Source organism: Saimiri boliviensis, chromosome 16 (assembly GCF_048565385.1).
Source record: "Saimiri boliviensis isolate mSaiBol1 chromosome 16, mSaiBol1.pri, whole genome shotgun sequence".
NCBI classification, from domain to species: domain Eukaryota; kingdom Metazoa; phylum Chordata; class Mammalia; order Primates; family Cebidae; genus Saimiri; species Saimiri boliviensis.
In genome coordinates this window covers 41,915,738-41,933,386 of record NC_133464.1, presented here as the reverse complement: position 1 = coordinate 41,933,386, position 17,649 = coordinate 41,915,738, and the positions used below count along the sequence as shown (strand labels likewise).

Below are 17,649 nucleotides of genomic sequence, written 5' to 3'. Positions count from 1 at the left end.
TTACCAGTCTTTAGAATTTCTTTATCGATTTTTATTCTACATTATCCTCTCCTCTCACCACAACTAACATTTCTTTAGAGAATATGGGGTGGAACAGATTCATCAGATTCATGTAAGTGCCATTTAGCTAGGACGTTTTCTCTGGTGGATTGTGAGCAGAGTGCAATAATAGCCATAATAATGCAGATGAAAACTCAAGCTCACAGTCCAAAGGAATCAGTGTTCAAGGTATTCCTTCAGAATGTCCTCAGCATGCAGTCTACTTCCAGCGAAAATGTGTTTTTCTGGTTGGATTGCACTTATCATCCTTCAATTGAGGGAGACAAAGTGTTTAAAATGAAAGTGCTCCATGTTCCCATTATAAGTGTCCTTTTCCAAGCATAATGGGAAAGTAAACTCTTCATTAAAAATGGCAAAATGTCACTCCTGTAATTCCAGCACTTTGGGAGGCTGAGGCAGGTGGATCACGGGGTCAGGAGATCGAGACCATACTGGTTAACATGGTGAACCCCCCTGTCTACTAAAAATACAAAAAAATACTGGGGTGTAGTGGCAAGCACCTGTAGTCTCAGCTACTCGGGAGGCTGAGGCAGGATATTTGCTTGAACCCTGGAGGCAGAGGTTGCAGTGAGCCGAGATGGCGCCACTGCACTCCAGCCTGGGCAACAAGTCTCAAAAATAAAAACAAACAACAACAACAACAAAAAAACGCAAAATGGTAATTCACAGTCTTAAGAAAGGTAGTACAATGATAGGGGTGTTTTGCTTATTTTTATCAGCTTATTTTCCCCCCATACTATCAGCAAATCATACCAGCTCTACCAAATTTTAAATAGAAGACATTAACAAATAGTCAAAACTGAAGTAAAACAGTGTTTTCAAAAATAGGTATTACTAAAAACATTTAGAAAACTGGTGCTTTAGTTGCACCAATTGTAACATAAAGTCGAATATTATGAGGTATAGCTAAGATGTGTATGAAAATCTCAAAAATGATTTTGAATATTTTTCAGGGGAATACTGTAATATCTTTTATAATTTTTCTTTATAATTTTTATAATTCTTTAGATAAATAAAATATAGACTTAAAATTATTAAATTATGAATGCACTAGTCTGAGGATGACATCTTAACTAGTGCTAAGAAGGATCAATCACAATTCTACATTTGGGTATCATCTATATAACTTTGTCAGGCTACTCATGATTTGATGTAAAACAATATTAATTGTAAGAACAAAATATCTGTGATAGCAGTTGTTACTAGGTCAATGGAAGGTCATGCTTTTCACTCAACGTGGCAATGTTATAAGTACTTATGAGCAGCACTGTCTATCATATTCAGCAGACAGAATGTTGAATAAATCTAGATCTAGTGAAAAAATGTCGAAATGTCCATGGAAAAATTAGAACACGATTTTACATCTTATAATAATTTTGTTGATATGTAAGTTAAGATGCTATTTCTGTATGTGACCATATGATATTGACTACCTATCGATCTCAGAACGTTGCTGTAAGGACCAATTAAGATAAAACATGATAAAATCATGAATTTAATTCACAATTAAAATGCACCTCAAATATACAAGGTAGCAAAATTATAAGCCATTTGTTTAAAAAATGCACCATTATAAATGTATACCAAATCATACATATGAATTAAAAACCATATTGTAATGCTGAAACATGTAATAAATTGGACTCAAAATTAATAAACGATAAGCAAAGTTATGACTCTCAGTTCTCATACTTTATTCTTATGTAGGATTGTACAAAGGATTTGAAAAAACATATAATATCACATATTATGAATAATTATCATAATTGAGTGTTTGCTACATGCAAACCTTTATGCTGAATTAGCTTACTTTTACAAGTTTATTTACTCCTTACAATAATCCTCTCACTTAAAGATTATTTTCCTTTTCTTACATTTAAGGAATCTTAAGACTTCATAGATTTAAGTAATTTGCCCAAGATCCATAAATGAAAAATGGGGAAGCCCAGGAGATATTTCAAGTACTTAATGAGAAGCAAGAAACAGGTGCATGCCAATTAGAATAAATGTCCAAGAATCAGAATGAACACTCAGCTGCCCACATCACACTGAGTGGTAGTTGAATAACAATTCAAGTGAAGGCCAAAATTAAGTCCTGGATATCTGGTGCTAAATTCTACACACTACATTTACAAATACAAAGGAACAAAGTGTATAAATATTTTGAAAGTAAAGGTGGAAAAATCCTGAGACAATATAGTAAACCTTATGATTAATTTAGAAAAATACATAGCATTTACCCTGAACACTTGGAAACATGGCATGTGATTCAATTCCTAGCTTCTAACAAAGTAAGAATGAGAACAACAATAAAACAAAATCCAAACGGATTGTTCGAGGAAGTTGGTTATGGGACCTGAGAGATTTCCCTACTTTGAAACCCAGCAAATAATTGTGACGTACACTGTGGTAGATACATAACCCTTACTTTATAGCTTCTAAATATTTAAAGTCACATAGTTATTTCTTTTGCAGTCTCTCTATTAAACCCCATTGCACAAAGCCAAAACACTGTTCAATAACAACAACAGAAAGTTGCATAACATTCACAAAATAGAAATCATTTGCATTGTCTATTTCAGTACAATAATTTTTCCCAAATTAGTTTTATATGATAGTACTCAATGTTTTACACACACACACACACACACACACACACACATTTTACACATATATGAACACAAATGAAATTAGGTTTCTTGCTAAAATGATGGAAGGGTAAGGATTTGATGGTGATTACAAATTATATTATTGAGTTTATTTTTATTACTTTTACTTCTATTTATTGAATATACAGGTTGTTTAAACATTCTCTGAAAATTGCTTAAATCAATAATTTTAAATAATGGGCAATATAATACATAAAACTAGTCTTTGAAGGCTGAGTTTCTTAAATTGAGAACAGAATTTTCCACTTAGTAAAAGACTTAAGTTCAAAACTAATAATGTGCTAATGTGCTTGCATAATTCATGCCACTTGAATTAAACCGGCAATAAAAATGAAACAATAATTTACTTTTAATTACAATAAAAATTCTGAAGGGAGTTTAAGTGGTAAAGTCCAGGCTGATACACACTTTTTAATATTAAAGCAGGACATTAAACATTTCAGCCCCTATGTGTGTATGTTTATTTCATTCAAATATTTGGCAGTAAGCAGACGCTATCTTAACATTTCTTAACACGTATCACGATTTTAATTAACTTCAGTGGCACACAACTTTTTTTTTTTTTTTTTTTACAAGGAAGTTAGCATTTCAATATGATTAAAGGTCTGCCATTTGGCAGTTTAATTTTCTACCCCTCTTCTTAATACCACTGCTAGATGGACAGCTTCCTTTATGTAAACCTTGTCCTTATCAGTTCTCTACAGGACCTGGCACTTTGCTAGTAACCCTGCAATTCCATCTCCCATATAGGTTAGAATTCTATTTTCTTTTTTTTTTTTTGGAAGACACATTTAATCTATAATACTTTAGAAAGTAACAGACATAAGAAGAGGACATTTAAAAATACTTATATTTGGTTTACATCAAAATGAAGATGAACCAAACTTGAAGTGAGAGTTTGAGCATCTATGGTTTAGATTACAGTAGACAACACTCCCACCACCTGCATAAAGAAGTACCTTTCCATGCTAAACATATTATGATGGTGGAAAAACAAACAAACAAACAAACTGTGTTCATGGAAAAACAATGCATTGTAGAAAGATCTGAGACAAGTGTAAAATGGTAGGTCATAGGCCAAGAACGAAGACAGGAGGGGAAGAACCTTGCATTAAAAAAAAAAAAAAAGTATTTACATCCTTAAAAATCCTAATTTATTTTTAGATGATACACCAATGGAAGTTCCACTGAACTGTGTTTACTGAATCATAGGTCTGCTGAATACTCTTAATGCCCTTTGGATAGGCCTAGCAAACCCTGGCAAACCAGGAATATTAATGCCAGGGAGACCAATCCAAGTCAAAGTTTTACAACTACACTGATTCCAAGACAACTTACATCAGCATTAGAATTCTATTTTCTTACACATCAATGAACACAGTATATTTTCAAGTAGGTCAGGATAGTAGGTACTATGTAAAAGATAAACTAGGAAGAAATTTCTATCAGTCTAAAAGCAACTTTAAAATATAGTGAACCTCAAGTGCATCCTTTTCAAATATACTACAGTTTTCAAAATGTGATCATCCATTTTTGGCTGTGATTGAAATCCTAATGTGTGTGCAACTGCATTCAAAATCAATATTTGTTGTTCTCAAAATTTGTTTTGCTCCATTCTTAAATTAGGAAATACTAGGTCATATATATCAAAAAGTATGTTTATACCAAAATAAGATAACAATAAGTTGTATTTAGTGCTAAATTTGAAGGCCTTTAAAGGTAAGGGTTATGTATAATTCAGTATATTGTTTTTCCAGACCCCATCATAAGATACAGTACATAGTAGACAAATATTACAACTTGAGAGTTGTTCAATGCATTCACAGGACAAAGACCACTAGACATTAATATGCTTATATTCTCAGGTACCATTGCTACCTAAAGGGAACTAGCATTAGACTGAGAGAAACTATGAAGCAAATCTGCACTGAACCACTATACAGCAATGTGAGAGGCAGTTTAAGCCACTCAAACTATTTTGAGAGCAAGACAGCCATGATTCACTTCAATGAACTCCTATCATAACTGATACTCCATACAAGTACACAAATCTGGTAGATACAAAACCCATCGATTTATGTTCTGATATTCCTACTCCAGTAATAGAGCAACAACTTAAACTACTGATCATTTTAAGGTAACTTTTACCTCATTACCTAGGCAGCACTAAGAAATTTAGAGCCCTTGAATATATATCTGTGTCCTCATATTAATTTAAAACAGACCAACAAATTTATGCGCTACCTCAAGGAGATCTTGTAAATGCTTATTTGAAACAAGAAATATGTAATTCTCAAAAAAATTAGGTGTTTTTGCTATGCACATGTTCAGCATAGAAAAATGTTCCTCTGTGTAACATTCAGGATGAAATATCTGAAGTTCTAGACATTGCTACCTCTCTAGGTGATTTGAACACAGTGATAAGATAGTGTATGGCTTAATTATCTTTTCTTCTCTGACTTCATGCTTTTGAAGATGTTTCATAGAATAACTCCTGAACAGTTTTAACTTCACTATGCCAAATCAAAGGCTTATTGAAGAGTAAAAGAATAATTTGTCAGTTTTCATTTCTATTCAACCTAATAGAAAAATGAAACTACAGAATAGAGGCTGCTTTAGACATAGGAAAATGCTCACAAAGCTGTTTTTAAGTCAATTTGACACTTTAAAACTGAGAATGTCAACAAGTGGATAGTGATTCATAGATTTTACTACTTTTAAAAACAAAAGTAAAGAGGTTTTGCATTATGCCCTGCTCCAAATAATTCTGTGTGTTGCCAAATTTGTTTAAAGGTTTATGACATTTTAAGCTGTATCCTAGCAGTTTTTTATATAGATGGTTCCTGACCTATTATGGTTTGACTTTCAGTTTTTGGACATTATGATGGCATGAAAGTGATATGCATTCACTATATTCCGTAATTTACAAAGAGGGTAGCATGTCCAGTTAAATCCATCGTAAGCCAAGGAGCATGCATATATATAATTTACGTTGCATCTTTTCTTAATACGCAGTGTGACCCTCTTCATGCCATAATTGCTCAAGTACTGTTAGCAGAATTCTGTTTTGATTTTGAAAAACTGATATACAAATTTATAATTACTGATACACAATCTGAATTCCGAGTATTTTATTTAAAATTTAAGATACCAATTATAAAAAAGTACTGCTTTGTAACACACACTGTTGTCAAATTGGACCTTTGCTCTTTATAAATGGCTAAGATTACAAGCAGATTTTCTACTAGAAAACTGTGAAGAAAACCCAATTGAAAGTTTTACAAGAAAAAATTTTGAAATTGCTTACACTCCTAATTAAGAATTAGAAAACTGACACGAACTTAATATTAAATATATAATTATTTCTCTAATATCAGTGTAAATTTTCTTTCCATTTCTGAGCTACTATAATGTGGGTAAAACTGACCTTATGGTGTCTCTTATTTTAAGAAACTAACTTCATACCTTAAAAGTAGTCACCACTGTGTTCACAGTCTCATCATTATCCTAAATATTTCCAAAAATTATTATTATTTCATTCTTTTGACACAAAGACCTTACTGGGCTTTTACTCTTTTGTACATATTGCTGAGCACTAACCTTTTCATGAGTATATTTTTTCTTCTAAAAAAATTCTTTTAAACTGTTATCACCATTACTGTCTCTCACTGACACCATGGCCATTCTTACCAGTTACTTAATAATAATAATAATAATAATAATAATAATAATAAAAGTCTACATGTTTGCTTTAGTTCTTATTGAATTTCTCTGAAGAACTTGATCTCATTGCTTCTTATCTAACTTTTTGGACTACGGGTAACAAATGTTGGATGAGTTAAATAGGGAGAGTGTTTCTCATATCTTACTATATACAATGTTTTACTATGTAAAATTCTATAAAAGATTATTTTTTCAATCAAAGATTATTAAACTACAATCATTGAAGCTTATCTCAAACATTCATTGTGAGCCTGCTTTATCTATGTACTTTATCCTTAATTTCTAAGTTAATAAATTACCTACATCTGGTTCTTTCAAATCTTACAAATGTTTCAGAGTTCATCAAATGTTACATGTTTAAATCATTTTAAAGCCCTCTGACCTATCTCTATTAAACACCTTTCTTCTACAGCTATCAACTATCAATCACTGACATAGCTGATCCTCCCTAGTTTCACTGAAGCCTCTCAAACCCTAAAATGAAAAAAAAAAATATATATATATATATATATTCTCAAATTGCTGGACTTTTACATATATTCCTTTCATTCAATTTTTTTTCTGCTTTCTAAGATAAATTTATTTTTAGCTTTCTTTAAGGAAACGTCTTAGATATCAGTTAGCTGGAGAGTTAGGTAGATACTGCAGTTACCTCCTATGCTTCCTTTTCTGTACAATTGATCACTTGATCTGTTGTTATAAATTGTTACACTGTATATAATAACATCAGGATACTTGTCTTATGTCAACCTGCAGTCTCTCCAATAATATCCCATAAATATATTCCTCATCTAATACATTTCTGTAAACTCACAGTTGAAAATTTATTAACCACCTGGAAAATACAGGTATTGGAGCCCAGGCCAAAGTGGCAGTGGCAGCTGAGAGGCATTTTTGTATCCTGTCTGCCCTCTACAAAGCAGAGCCAAATCTGGGTCATTACATTCAGCAGGGAGCTTTGAAACATCTTCCAACTTTGTACGGCAGGATGATGAGTGTCTTTTGACCTAGTTTTGCACACAGGAAATGCAAGGCTGCCAGACCATGGAGCCTGGAAGTGTTAGGTTGTTAGATCTATGACTTTTAGTGGCAGGAAGGATTCCTAAAATGTTAGCTTCATGATTCTCCCCTTTCCAGTAATGTAATTACGCTTGCTACCTCTTGGCTCAGAGGTAAATATTCCTTTGTATGACTGTTTCAGATTGTATGCAAATTGAAAATTGACCAAGATGGTCTTAATATTTCCATCAGTTTAACTAAACTTTGGACCAAATTATACCTGACTCTATGCTGACCCCTCTTTTTTTTTTTAAGAGAACTCATTAAAACAACAACAACAACAACATGGAATTGTAAAATTTTTTCTCTAGTCCTACGAGATGCCTTTTTAAAAACCTCTTGCTAGTTTTACAACCTAGTATTTTTTTTTTTTTCTCAAAGGCCCGAACACCATATCTTTGAAATATAAACATCAAGGGAAATAGCTCCTCTATGGCCCAGTTTCTGGAAGAGAGTAGAAGCCTAACTTGGGTGAACAAATTGCTTAAATTGTAAAACTATCCTAAAGACGAGAAAATTTACTTTTTCCTTTAGTAAAACCTATTAACAAGCACAGATGGGCCTGTCCTCTCCCTCTGATGTGGGCACTTAAAAATCCTCCCTTTCTTTGTTTCAGTAAATTTCAGACTCAGTTTGACTCTCTCTCCTATTGTAATATCATTGAATAAAGTCTTCTTTACCTGTTTAACTTTGTCTAGTACAATTTTTGCTTTATCTGAACATACTTTAAAACTGTAAAGACCAAAAATGTCTAAATATTTTCCTTACATTGCTGCTTGGAGATTAAGCAGCCAGAGCATGTGCACTCCGCCCCCACCCCCCGCCCCCGCCAGGGAGCTCCGTTTACTGAGTGCTATATTAGTGTTCACAAATTCTTCATGATAAGTGAAATCCTGAAAGAGGTCAGAGTCCCCCCAGTTCCCAGGTATTTTGGCTCGAACGGTTGATCTTCGCAATGTCATCTCTTGTTTTTCTGTCAGCAGAAATGCTGCAAAAATAAAACTCCTTAAACTGGGTTCCTGCTGCTTTGACAACCAGGCCAGAACCTGCCTTTCCTCATCTCACACCAGTATTAAGAATTTAGGCAAAATGCGCCGCATTCCATTTCTAAGAAATAATATGTAAAACAAACCATCAATATGTACTGCTTGCCTTGGTTTCTCGCACAAGATTTTACATCCCCCCTCTTCTTGCTAAATGTAAATAGTTATTCATAAATGTTAAGGGAGTGTAAGCCCTGATAACGCTCTGCATGTTTTAGGCCTTCTAACTCTCTTAACTTTTGGCATTATATCACATTTATTTCCACATCTACATCTTCTCTTCATTTGGTCTGTGAGCTTCTAGAGGGCAGATACATAGATTTATTAGTATATTCTCTACATACACAACTAATACTTGTATATTGAGTAATATTCAACAAATGTTCACTAAAATGGCAAAATTATTTGAATGCACTAATTACAAAATGATATAAAGATAATAGAAAATATCAACATAGATCAGAAAAAAAACGCAAAATTGCACAACTCTAAGTATCTTTAGTACCCATTTCAACTACATTTGTCAAGTCCACATTAAATATTTTGTGAAAGTTTTTACATTAAAGTAACACATTATAGGGAAAATGTTATTTGAACCCATCATTTCCAAAAGAAAAGACAATTAGAATCTCTTTTCTTTCCTAAGCAAATATTAACATGAACAAATTATTATTTAAGAATTTATGTCTACCCTGTTTCTCGCCCAGGTTCTACCATTTATGTAAACCAGTTTAAATCCTTTCTGGAAAAAAACAAGTGTATATGTATACATATATACATTTGTAATTTCAGTGACAATAAAAGTCTGATTTTTGATCTACAAAATAGTTTTCAACTGAAAAGATATAGCATTTGTTTTTAAGCTTTAAATACTATACTTAAAGGAAATGAGCTACAATTCATAGGACATCAATATGACGTTATAATTATTTTGCCATACCTGTATATGCAAACTGGACAAGGTCCCAGAGGGCATTGGGGTCTATGCCTTCCATTTTGATCTCTTCTTGCTTGGCTTCACAAACATCACTTGTAAACATGGCCGCAAAATAGTCAGAGACTGAACTCAGAACAAGCCTGAAAGAGTCACAGATTTTAATTTAGGCAGTGAATGTAAGGCAGAAAATAACTGTGTCAACCAGAATGCAAGGAAGAGCACAAAATCAATCTATTGATCAATCAATTAATGCATTATATTTATTGACTTATGAGTTGTACTTTACAAAAAAAAATCTTCCCTAACTTTTCATCATAGAGCATTCTCATACACTTTTTTTCTTTCACTTTAAAGATATTTTACCTTTTAGGGCTTCAGTTCTTTTAAATAATACATTTTATTTTTCTGTATGTAATGATCCACCTTTCACCATGCTAACTTGCCCCACTGAATTATGGTATTACCTCTATAATGAATTTGAATTCATAATGTATATTGATGTGTTGCTGAGATTTTTATTATGTTTTGTTTATTTGCCTGTTCTTAGGCCAGTAAAGCAGTATTTTAAATTCTAAAGATAACTTTATAACCAATAAGGCAAATACCTTCTTTTAATATTTTAAATTTAACTATTAGTAAAATTTTATTCTTTAATAAGTAGAGTTTTAGGCCTCAAGTTTAAATCACTTTTTAAGTTTTAATCATAATTCCTAAAGCATTTTGATTTAAAAATGCATTAATTTTTTATTTGGGGAGATTTAGAATATTTTTCATATAAATGCATTCCATTTAAAAGTGTAAAATATCTATCCCTGTATTCAGGATACTTTGCTTCCTTTTCAATCTTAAAGTTCTTCCTAAAATTGCTATATGTAATCTTGGTTGATTCTTATATTGCTAGTTTTGTTGGCATTGTGTATACTATCTATTTTTATTCTATTTTTGTTGTATTTTTTTTGTCTGTTAGAATTTATGAACCAAGAAATTAATAGATTCATCCTTTATCTGGCACATCTGGTGAATTACTTTTACTAATTCTTTTGATTCTGCTACTTTTTTTGGATTTAGGTAAACAACCATATCATCTGCAGTTACGTTCTTTTGACTTCTTCCTATTCATTCTGTATAACTCCTCTTCTTTCCATTTCCTCATAACCTCATCTGCCACTTCCAGTGCTGTGTTAAACAGTTCCTCTGTCACACAGGCATTTTCTGTTTTTTTTTTCTATATTAAAAGAAAGGCATCTAAAATTTCTCTCTTCAGTATGACACCTGCTGAATATATTTGGTATAAAAGATTTACTATGTTGAAAAAACCTTTTAATTTCTAGTTTTGCAAAAACTTTTTATAATATTTGAGTATTAAAATTTATAATGTTGTGAATATTTTTAGAATGAAAAAAATTAATGATATTTTCAAGCATAATTATAAGATAAATGCATCTCTATTTTATTTTCTTTTGTTTTCCTGATCTGATTTTGAATTAAGATTATAGTAGCCTCATAATATGAGCTGGAAGTTACAATTCTTTAATTTTGTGTAATAACCTTTAGAATAAAGCAACTACTTTTTTCTTTAAGATATTCCAGAAATTACCTGAAAAACCATCTGCATTTGGCTATTTTTGAAGAAGCCTTTCCTAATATCACTTCCATTATTTATTAAGTCACAAGGCTTATTCAAGTGCTCTATTTCTTCATATATCCAATTCTGCATCTTAAACTTTCCAAGGTGTTTTCCACTTAATTGAGATCCTAACATTTATTTATTTATAATTTTAACATTTTTTTTTAGAGACAGGATCTCATTCTGTTGTCTAGGATATTGTGCAGTGACATGATCAGAGCTCCTTGCAGCCTTGAACCCCAGGGCTTAAAGCGATCCACCTGCCTCAGCCTCCTGAGTAGCTGGTACATGTATAAGCTACCACACAACATTGGTTCTAAAATATCTAAGGTATGTAGTTCACAAAATTACATTTGGGTTTAACTGTATCAATTTATATTTGTTTTTAATTTGCTCTATTTGTTCTTTGGATTAATCTTTGTATTGTAATTATTTCATATCATTCATTGTTTTTCACATGTGTGTATGCACACATATGTGTGTGTTGAAAGTGGTTGCTCTGTGGCAGGAACCAGAATTTTGTTTTCCAAAAAGTAAGCATTTTACATGTTGAGAATTATATACATAGTCTCGGTTGCATATTTTTCTTTAGAATAAAAACTCAATCGGTTGAAAATTCAAAAATGAAGTTTAGCTTATGGTTGACACAAAAACAGGCTGCAGAGCAGATCTGGTCCCTGTACCGACATCTGCTGAATTTGTCTGGAGATGACATTAACCAATAGTCTACCTTCACGGATATCTTAAGAAATTCGCAACATAAAACACCTCCTCTGCTCAGTCAAGAATCTAAAAGAAGAACATATATGTGATAGCAAAAATGTATTTAAATGTATCGCCTTTTTCACCATTTTTGGTGTTCTTCAGTTTTGATGTGGACTGTAATCTGGTATCAACATTGGAAGAAATGTCTTTTGTTATTTCTTGTACTCTGAGTCTGTTGGCAAAAAATATTACACGGCTTTATCTCAAGATAATTTTATTTAGCTGCATGTCTAGCATCTTTTAAAAGTTATTTACACATCAGAAGGATCCTAGGGTGAGTTTTTTTTGGAACTTGAAATATAGAATTTCTTTATCAATTAGCCACTACTATTGTAGTTTTTTTTTTTTGGTCAGTTTGTTTGTTTACTTGTTTTAAAAATAGGGTCTTGCTTTGTCACCAAGGCTGGAGTCCAATGACACAATCATAGCTCACTGGTGCCTCAAACTCCTGGGCCCATGCAATTCTTCTGTCTCAGTGTCTCAAGCAGCTAGGGCCACAAGCATGTGCTACCACGCCCAGCTAGTGTTTTTTTTTTTTTTTTTTTTTTTGGTAGAGATAGGATCTTGCTATGTTGCCCAGCTAGTCTTGAGCTCCTGGCCTTTAGTAATCCATCTGTCTCAGCCTATCAGAGCATTGGGGTTACAGGCATGAGTCACTGCACCCAGACCACCCTATTTTTAATAGAAAACTAGCTTTCATTCTTACTATTGTTTTTCTGATGTGATATGTCCTTTATTTTTGTTTTTAAATTTTTCTCTTGATCTTAGGGTTTTAGTTATTTTGCTATAGGTGGGACTTAATATTTACTCAGAATATTATTTTCTGAGCTTCCTGGAGCAGTGGATGGATTTTTTTAAAATCAAATTTTGAAAGTTATCTACAAAATTTACCATATTTTCACGCACTTTTCTCTCTGACATTTTCTAGGAGTCAAATTGCATACATGGTTCAACAACTGAGAATGCTACATAAACTGTTCAATCTTAATTCATTTTACACTCCATTTTTCTTTTACTCGCTGTTTTACTTTAGGTAATTTCTAATCACTTGAATTTTCTCAAATGTCTTTATATTCTCAACTGCTTTATTCATTGTTATCTACCTTTTCCTGCAAATAGTTTGAATTATTTATGACAGTTACTTTTTTCCCTTTCCTAATACTTTAAACACCTGGGTCATCTCTTGGTAAATTTCTCTTGACTGATTTTTGTTTGAACCATGGATTACAATCTCCTGCTTTTTCCATCTACGGTAAGATTTGATTGTTTAACAGATACCATACTTCCCCAACAAAAATGTAGAGGCTAAGAAGGGAGCTGGCCTTTAGTTCTTAGGTGTTGTTATTTGTTCTCTGCTTTGTTTTGGTTGTTACTGATATACTCACAGCCTTTTGATGGCTTTAAAGTATAATTATTTGGCTTATCTGATGGAAAACAGAATTACAATACAATTAAACCTCATTTTATTGCATTTCACTTTACTGTGCTTTGCAGATATTGCACTGTTTTAAATAATCAATGGTTTACAGCAACTCATTATCTATCAACTCATTATCTATCAATTCCATCAGCACCATTTTTTTTTTCCAACAGCGTATGCTCACTTCAGGTATCTTTGCCACATTTTAGTAATTCTAGCAATACTTCAAATATTTTGTTATATCTGTTACAATAATCTTTGATCAGTGATCTTTGATGTTACAATTGTCCTTGTTTTGGGGTGTCATAACTATACGCATATCAGACAATAAACTTGGTGTTGTTCATATTCTGACTGCTTCACTAACAGGCCTCCCCCTCATTTCTCCCCATCTCCAGGGATTTCTCTATTCTCTGAGACACAGTATTAAAACTAGCCAATTAATAACCCTGCAATGGCCTCTAAGTGTCCAAGTGAATGGAAGTGTTGCATGTCTCTCACTTTAAATCAAAAGCTAGTAATGATTAAGCTTAGTAAGGGAGACATGTAGAAAGTGCAATGAGACTGAAAGCTAGGCCTCTTTTGCTAAACACTTAAGTTGAGAATGCAAAGGAAAAGTTCTTGAAGGAAATGAGTGAACACATGAATAATATAAAGTAAAACAGAATGATTTCTGATCTGGAGAAAGTATGAGTGGTCTGGATAGAAGATGAAACTCGCCACAACATTTCTTAAGCCAAAGCCTAATCAGGAGCAAGGCCCTACTTCTCTTTGGTTTCATGAAGTGTGAGAGAGGAGAAAGGTGAGGAAAATGCAGAAGAAAAGTACAAAATTGGCATAAGTTAGTTTATCAGGGTTAAGGAAAGAAGCCTTCTCCATAACTTAAAAGTGCAAAGTGAAGCAGCAAGTGGGTTGGGGCAAAAGTTACTTTGTTTTTTGCTATTATTTTAATGTCAAAACCCACAATTAATTTTGTACCAACCTAATAGAAGCTGCAGCTTCTATGACCATTGATGAAAGTGGCTACACTAAACAACAAATTTTGAATGTTGACTATATATAGAAAGAAGATGTCATCTAGGATTTTCATAGTTAGAGAAATCAATGGCTGCCTTCAAGTTTCTAAGGACTAACTATTAAGGACTAATGTACCTGGTGAGTTGAAGTTGAAGCCAATGCTCAGTATCATTCTGAAAATTCTAGTGCACTTGATAATTATGCTATGGCTACTCAGTCAGTGCTTTAGAAATGGAACAGTAAAGCCTGGATGACAACATATCTGTTTGCAGAATGGATGGCTTACTGAGTATTTTAAACCCACAGTTGAGACTTACGGCTCAGAAAAAAATGAAATCTTTTCAAAATATTACTGCCTCATTGAAAATGTGCCTGGTTACTCAAGAGCTCTGACAGAGATGTACAAGGAGGTTAATGCTGTCTTTAGGCCTGCTAACACATCCATTCTGGAGTCCATTAAGAAATAGTTTTGACTTTCAAGTCATATTATTTAAAAATACATTTCCTTGCTTTTCCCTTTTATTTGTACAGATTTTTAGGTAAATGGGCCATTTTATTACATGCATAGATCATGTAATGATCAAGATAGGCCTTTAAGGGTTTCCATCCTCTAAATCAGGCATCCCCAAACTATGGACCGTGGGCCACATGCAGCCCCCTGAGGCCATTTATCTGGCCCCCCGCCGCACTTCAGGAAGGGGCACCTCTTTCATTGGTTGTCAGTGAGAGGAGCACAGTATGTGGCAGCCCTCCAACGGTCTGAGGGACAGTGAACTGCCCCCCTGTGTAAAAAGTTTGGGGATGCCTGCTCTAAATAATGTATATTGCACTCATTAACCAATTGTTTAACATCCTTCCCCTTCCCACCTCCTCACTCTTTGGGATTGCCATTGTCTATTATTCTACTCTCTATGTCCATGTAATCACATGTTTTTTAGCAACTGCTTATTAGTGAGGACATACCATATTTGTCTTTCTGTGCCTGGCTTGTTTCACTTAAGAAAATGACCTCTAAGTCCATCTATGTGACCATGAATGACAGTATTTCATTCTTTGTTACGGCTTAACAGTATTCCATATGTATATATATCATATTTTATTTATCCACTCATCCATTGATGAACAACTCGGTTGTTTCCATATATTTGCTACTGTGGGTAGTGGTGCAATAAATGTATAAGCACTGGTTTTTCAATATATTGGTTGCTTTTCCTTTGGGTTGACACTCAGTAGTCAGATTGCTGCACGGAATGTTAGTTTTATTTTTAGTTCTTTGAAAAATAAGTCTCTAGATGCTGTAAATAGTGATTCCTTTGAGGCATCTGGCAAAGTAAGTTTAAAACTTTCTGGAAATTTTTACTTTCCTACATATCATTAAGTACATTCCTAAGTCATAGGACAAAGTAAAAATATCAACTAGGAGTTTGCAATAAAAGAAGATTCCAACCCTCATGGATGACTTTGAAGAGTTCAAGACATCAATGGAGGAAGTAACCTCACTGGAAGTATCCTCTAGCCTACGAACTAGAATTAAAAGTGGAGTCGGAAGATGTAACTGAATTGCTGCAATCTCATGATCAAGTTTGAATGGATGAAGAGTTGCTTCTTAAGGATGATCAAGAAAGGTGATTCTTGTGATGATATCTACTCTGGACAAAAATTCTGTGACATCATTGAAATGACAAGAAAGAATTTAGAATATTACATAAACTGGCGGGGCATGGTGGCTCATTTGAGAGGCGGCTAGTGGATCACTTGAGGCCAGGAGTTCAAGAACAGCCTGGCAAAGATGGCAAATCCCTGTCATTCCTAAAAATACAAAAATTAGATGGCTGTGGTGCTGTGTGCTTCCTGTAATTCCTGCTACTTGGGTGGCTGAGGCATAAGAACCACTTGAACCTGGGAAGTAGAGTTTGCAGTAAACCATGATATCACCACTGCATTCCAGCCTGGGGCCACAAAGCAAGACTCTGAATTAAAAAAAAAAAAAATATATATATATATATATATATATATATATATATATATATATATATATTACAGAAACAATGGACAGAGCTGCAGTATGGTTGAAAAGAATGTTGATTCCATTTTTGAAAGAAGTTCTACTATGGGTTGAATGCTATCAAACAGCATCCCATTCTAAAAAAAAATATTTTGTGAAAGGAGAATCAATTAATGCAATGTATTTCATTATCATCCTATTTTCAAAATTGCCACAGATACCCCAACCTCCTGCAACCACCACCCTGATCAATCAGCAAGCATCAACAGATAGTTAAAACCCATCACTAGCAAAAAGATTAACATTCCCTGAAGGCTCAGATGACTGTTAGTATTTTTTAGCAATAAAGTATTTTTAAAATTACTGTATGTACACATACATACATGATGCTGTAACACTATTATACACTTATTAGATTATGGTACTGTATAAACAGAACTGTTATATTTGCTAAGAAACAAAACATTTTGATGACTGGCTTAATTGTGATATTCACTTCATCTTGGTAGTATAGAATCCAACCTGCAATACCTTCAAGGTGTGCCTGTATGGAAAGGGAGGAGGCTTAAAAAATCAAAACTATGAAATTGGATTGAAATTGAAGGTACTGATACAAATTATTTGTGTTAAACATAAAATATATACATTTGTATTTGTGTTTATGTATATGTATGGATGTGTACATGTCTGTCAAAGACTCCTTAGGAAAAGAACAGACTGCAGAAAGGAGCAAGGCAAGCATAAAGTCAGTCTAGAATAGCTTTTGTTGCAGAAACTAAAGAAGTGCTCAAAACAATTGAGGATTTGTCAGAATAATTATAGTGATGCTTACATCTACATCTGTAAGTAAAAAACCAGAACTTTGAACACACTTTCCTAAAAGCCCTGTAAAAGAAAAGAAAGGTAGTTAGATCAATATAGGAAATAGTTATCTAAAACTTTTCATAATTTTCTATTCAGGAGAATTTTTTTTCATTTATTTATTTTAATGTTTTATCTGCTATATAATTTATCTTATATATAAGTGGAAGGGCATGGAAAAATTTAACTTAAACACAAAAGACATTCCTTTGACTATAATACATGCCTTAACTATGTAATTTATGCATTTAATAAATGCCTTATAAGATTCATGGTTTAAAATATTTTATTAATATTAATGCTAAACACCCTATCATCAAAACTGAAAGAGCTAGAGGAGCAAGATCAAACAAATTCAAAAGCTAGCAGAAGACAAGAAATAACTAAGACTAGAGAAGAAGTGAAGGAGATAGAGACACAAAAAAGCCCTTCAAAAAATTAATAAATCCAGGAGTTGGTTTTT

The 17,649-nt window shown here is 33.2% G+C and overlaps 1 protein-coding gene across 1 annotated transcript in view; it reads right to left on the bottom strand.

Moving 5' to 3' along the window:
- The window catches only part of KLHL1 (kelch like family member 1), a 402,761-nt gene that overhangs the window by 249,134 nt on the left and 135,978 nt on the right, over positions 1-17,649 (bottom strand). Inside the window, exon 3 of the mRNA XM_039473260.2 lies at positions 9,495-9,631. Within this exon, the coding sequence (XP_039329194.1) occupies positions 9,495-9,631 (137 nt within the window). The remainder of the gene's footprint in view (positions 1-9,494; positions 9,632-17,649) is intronic.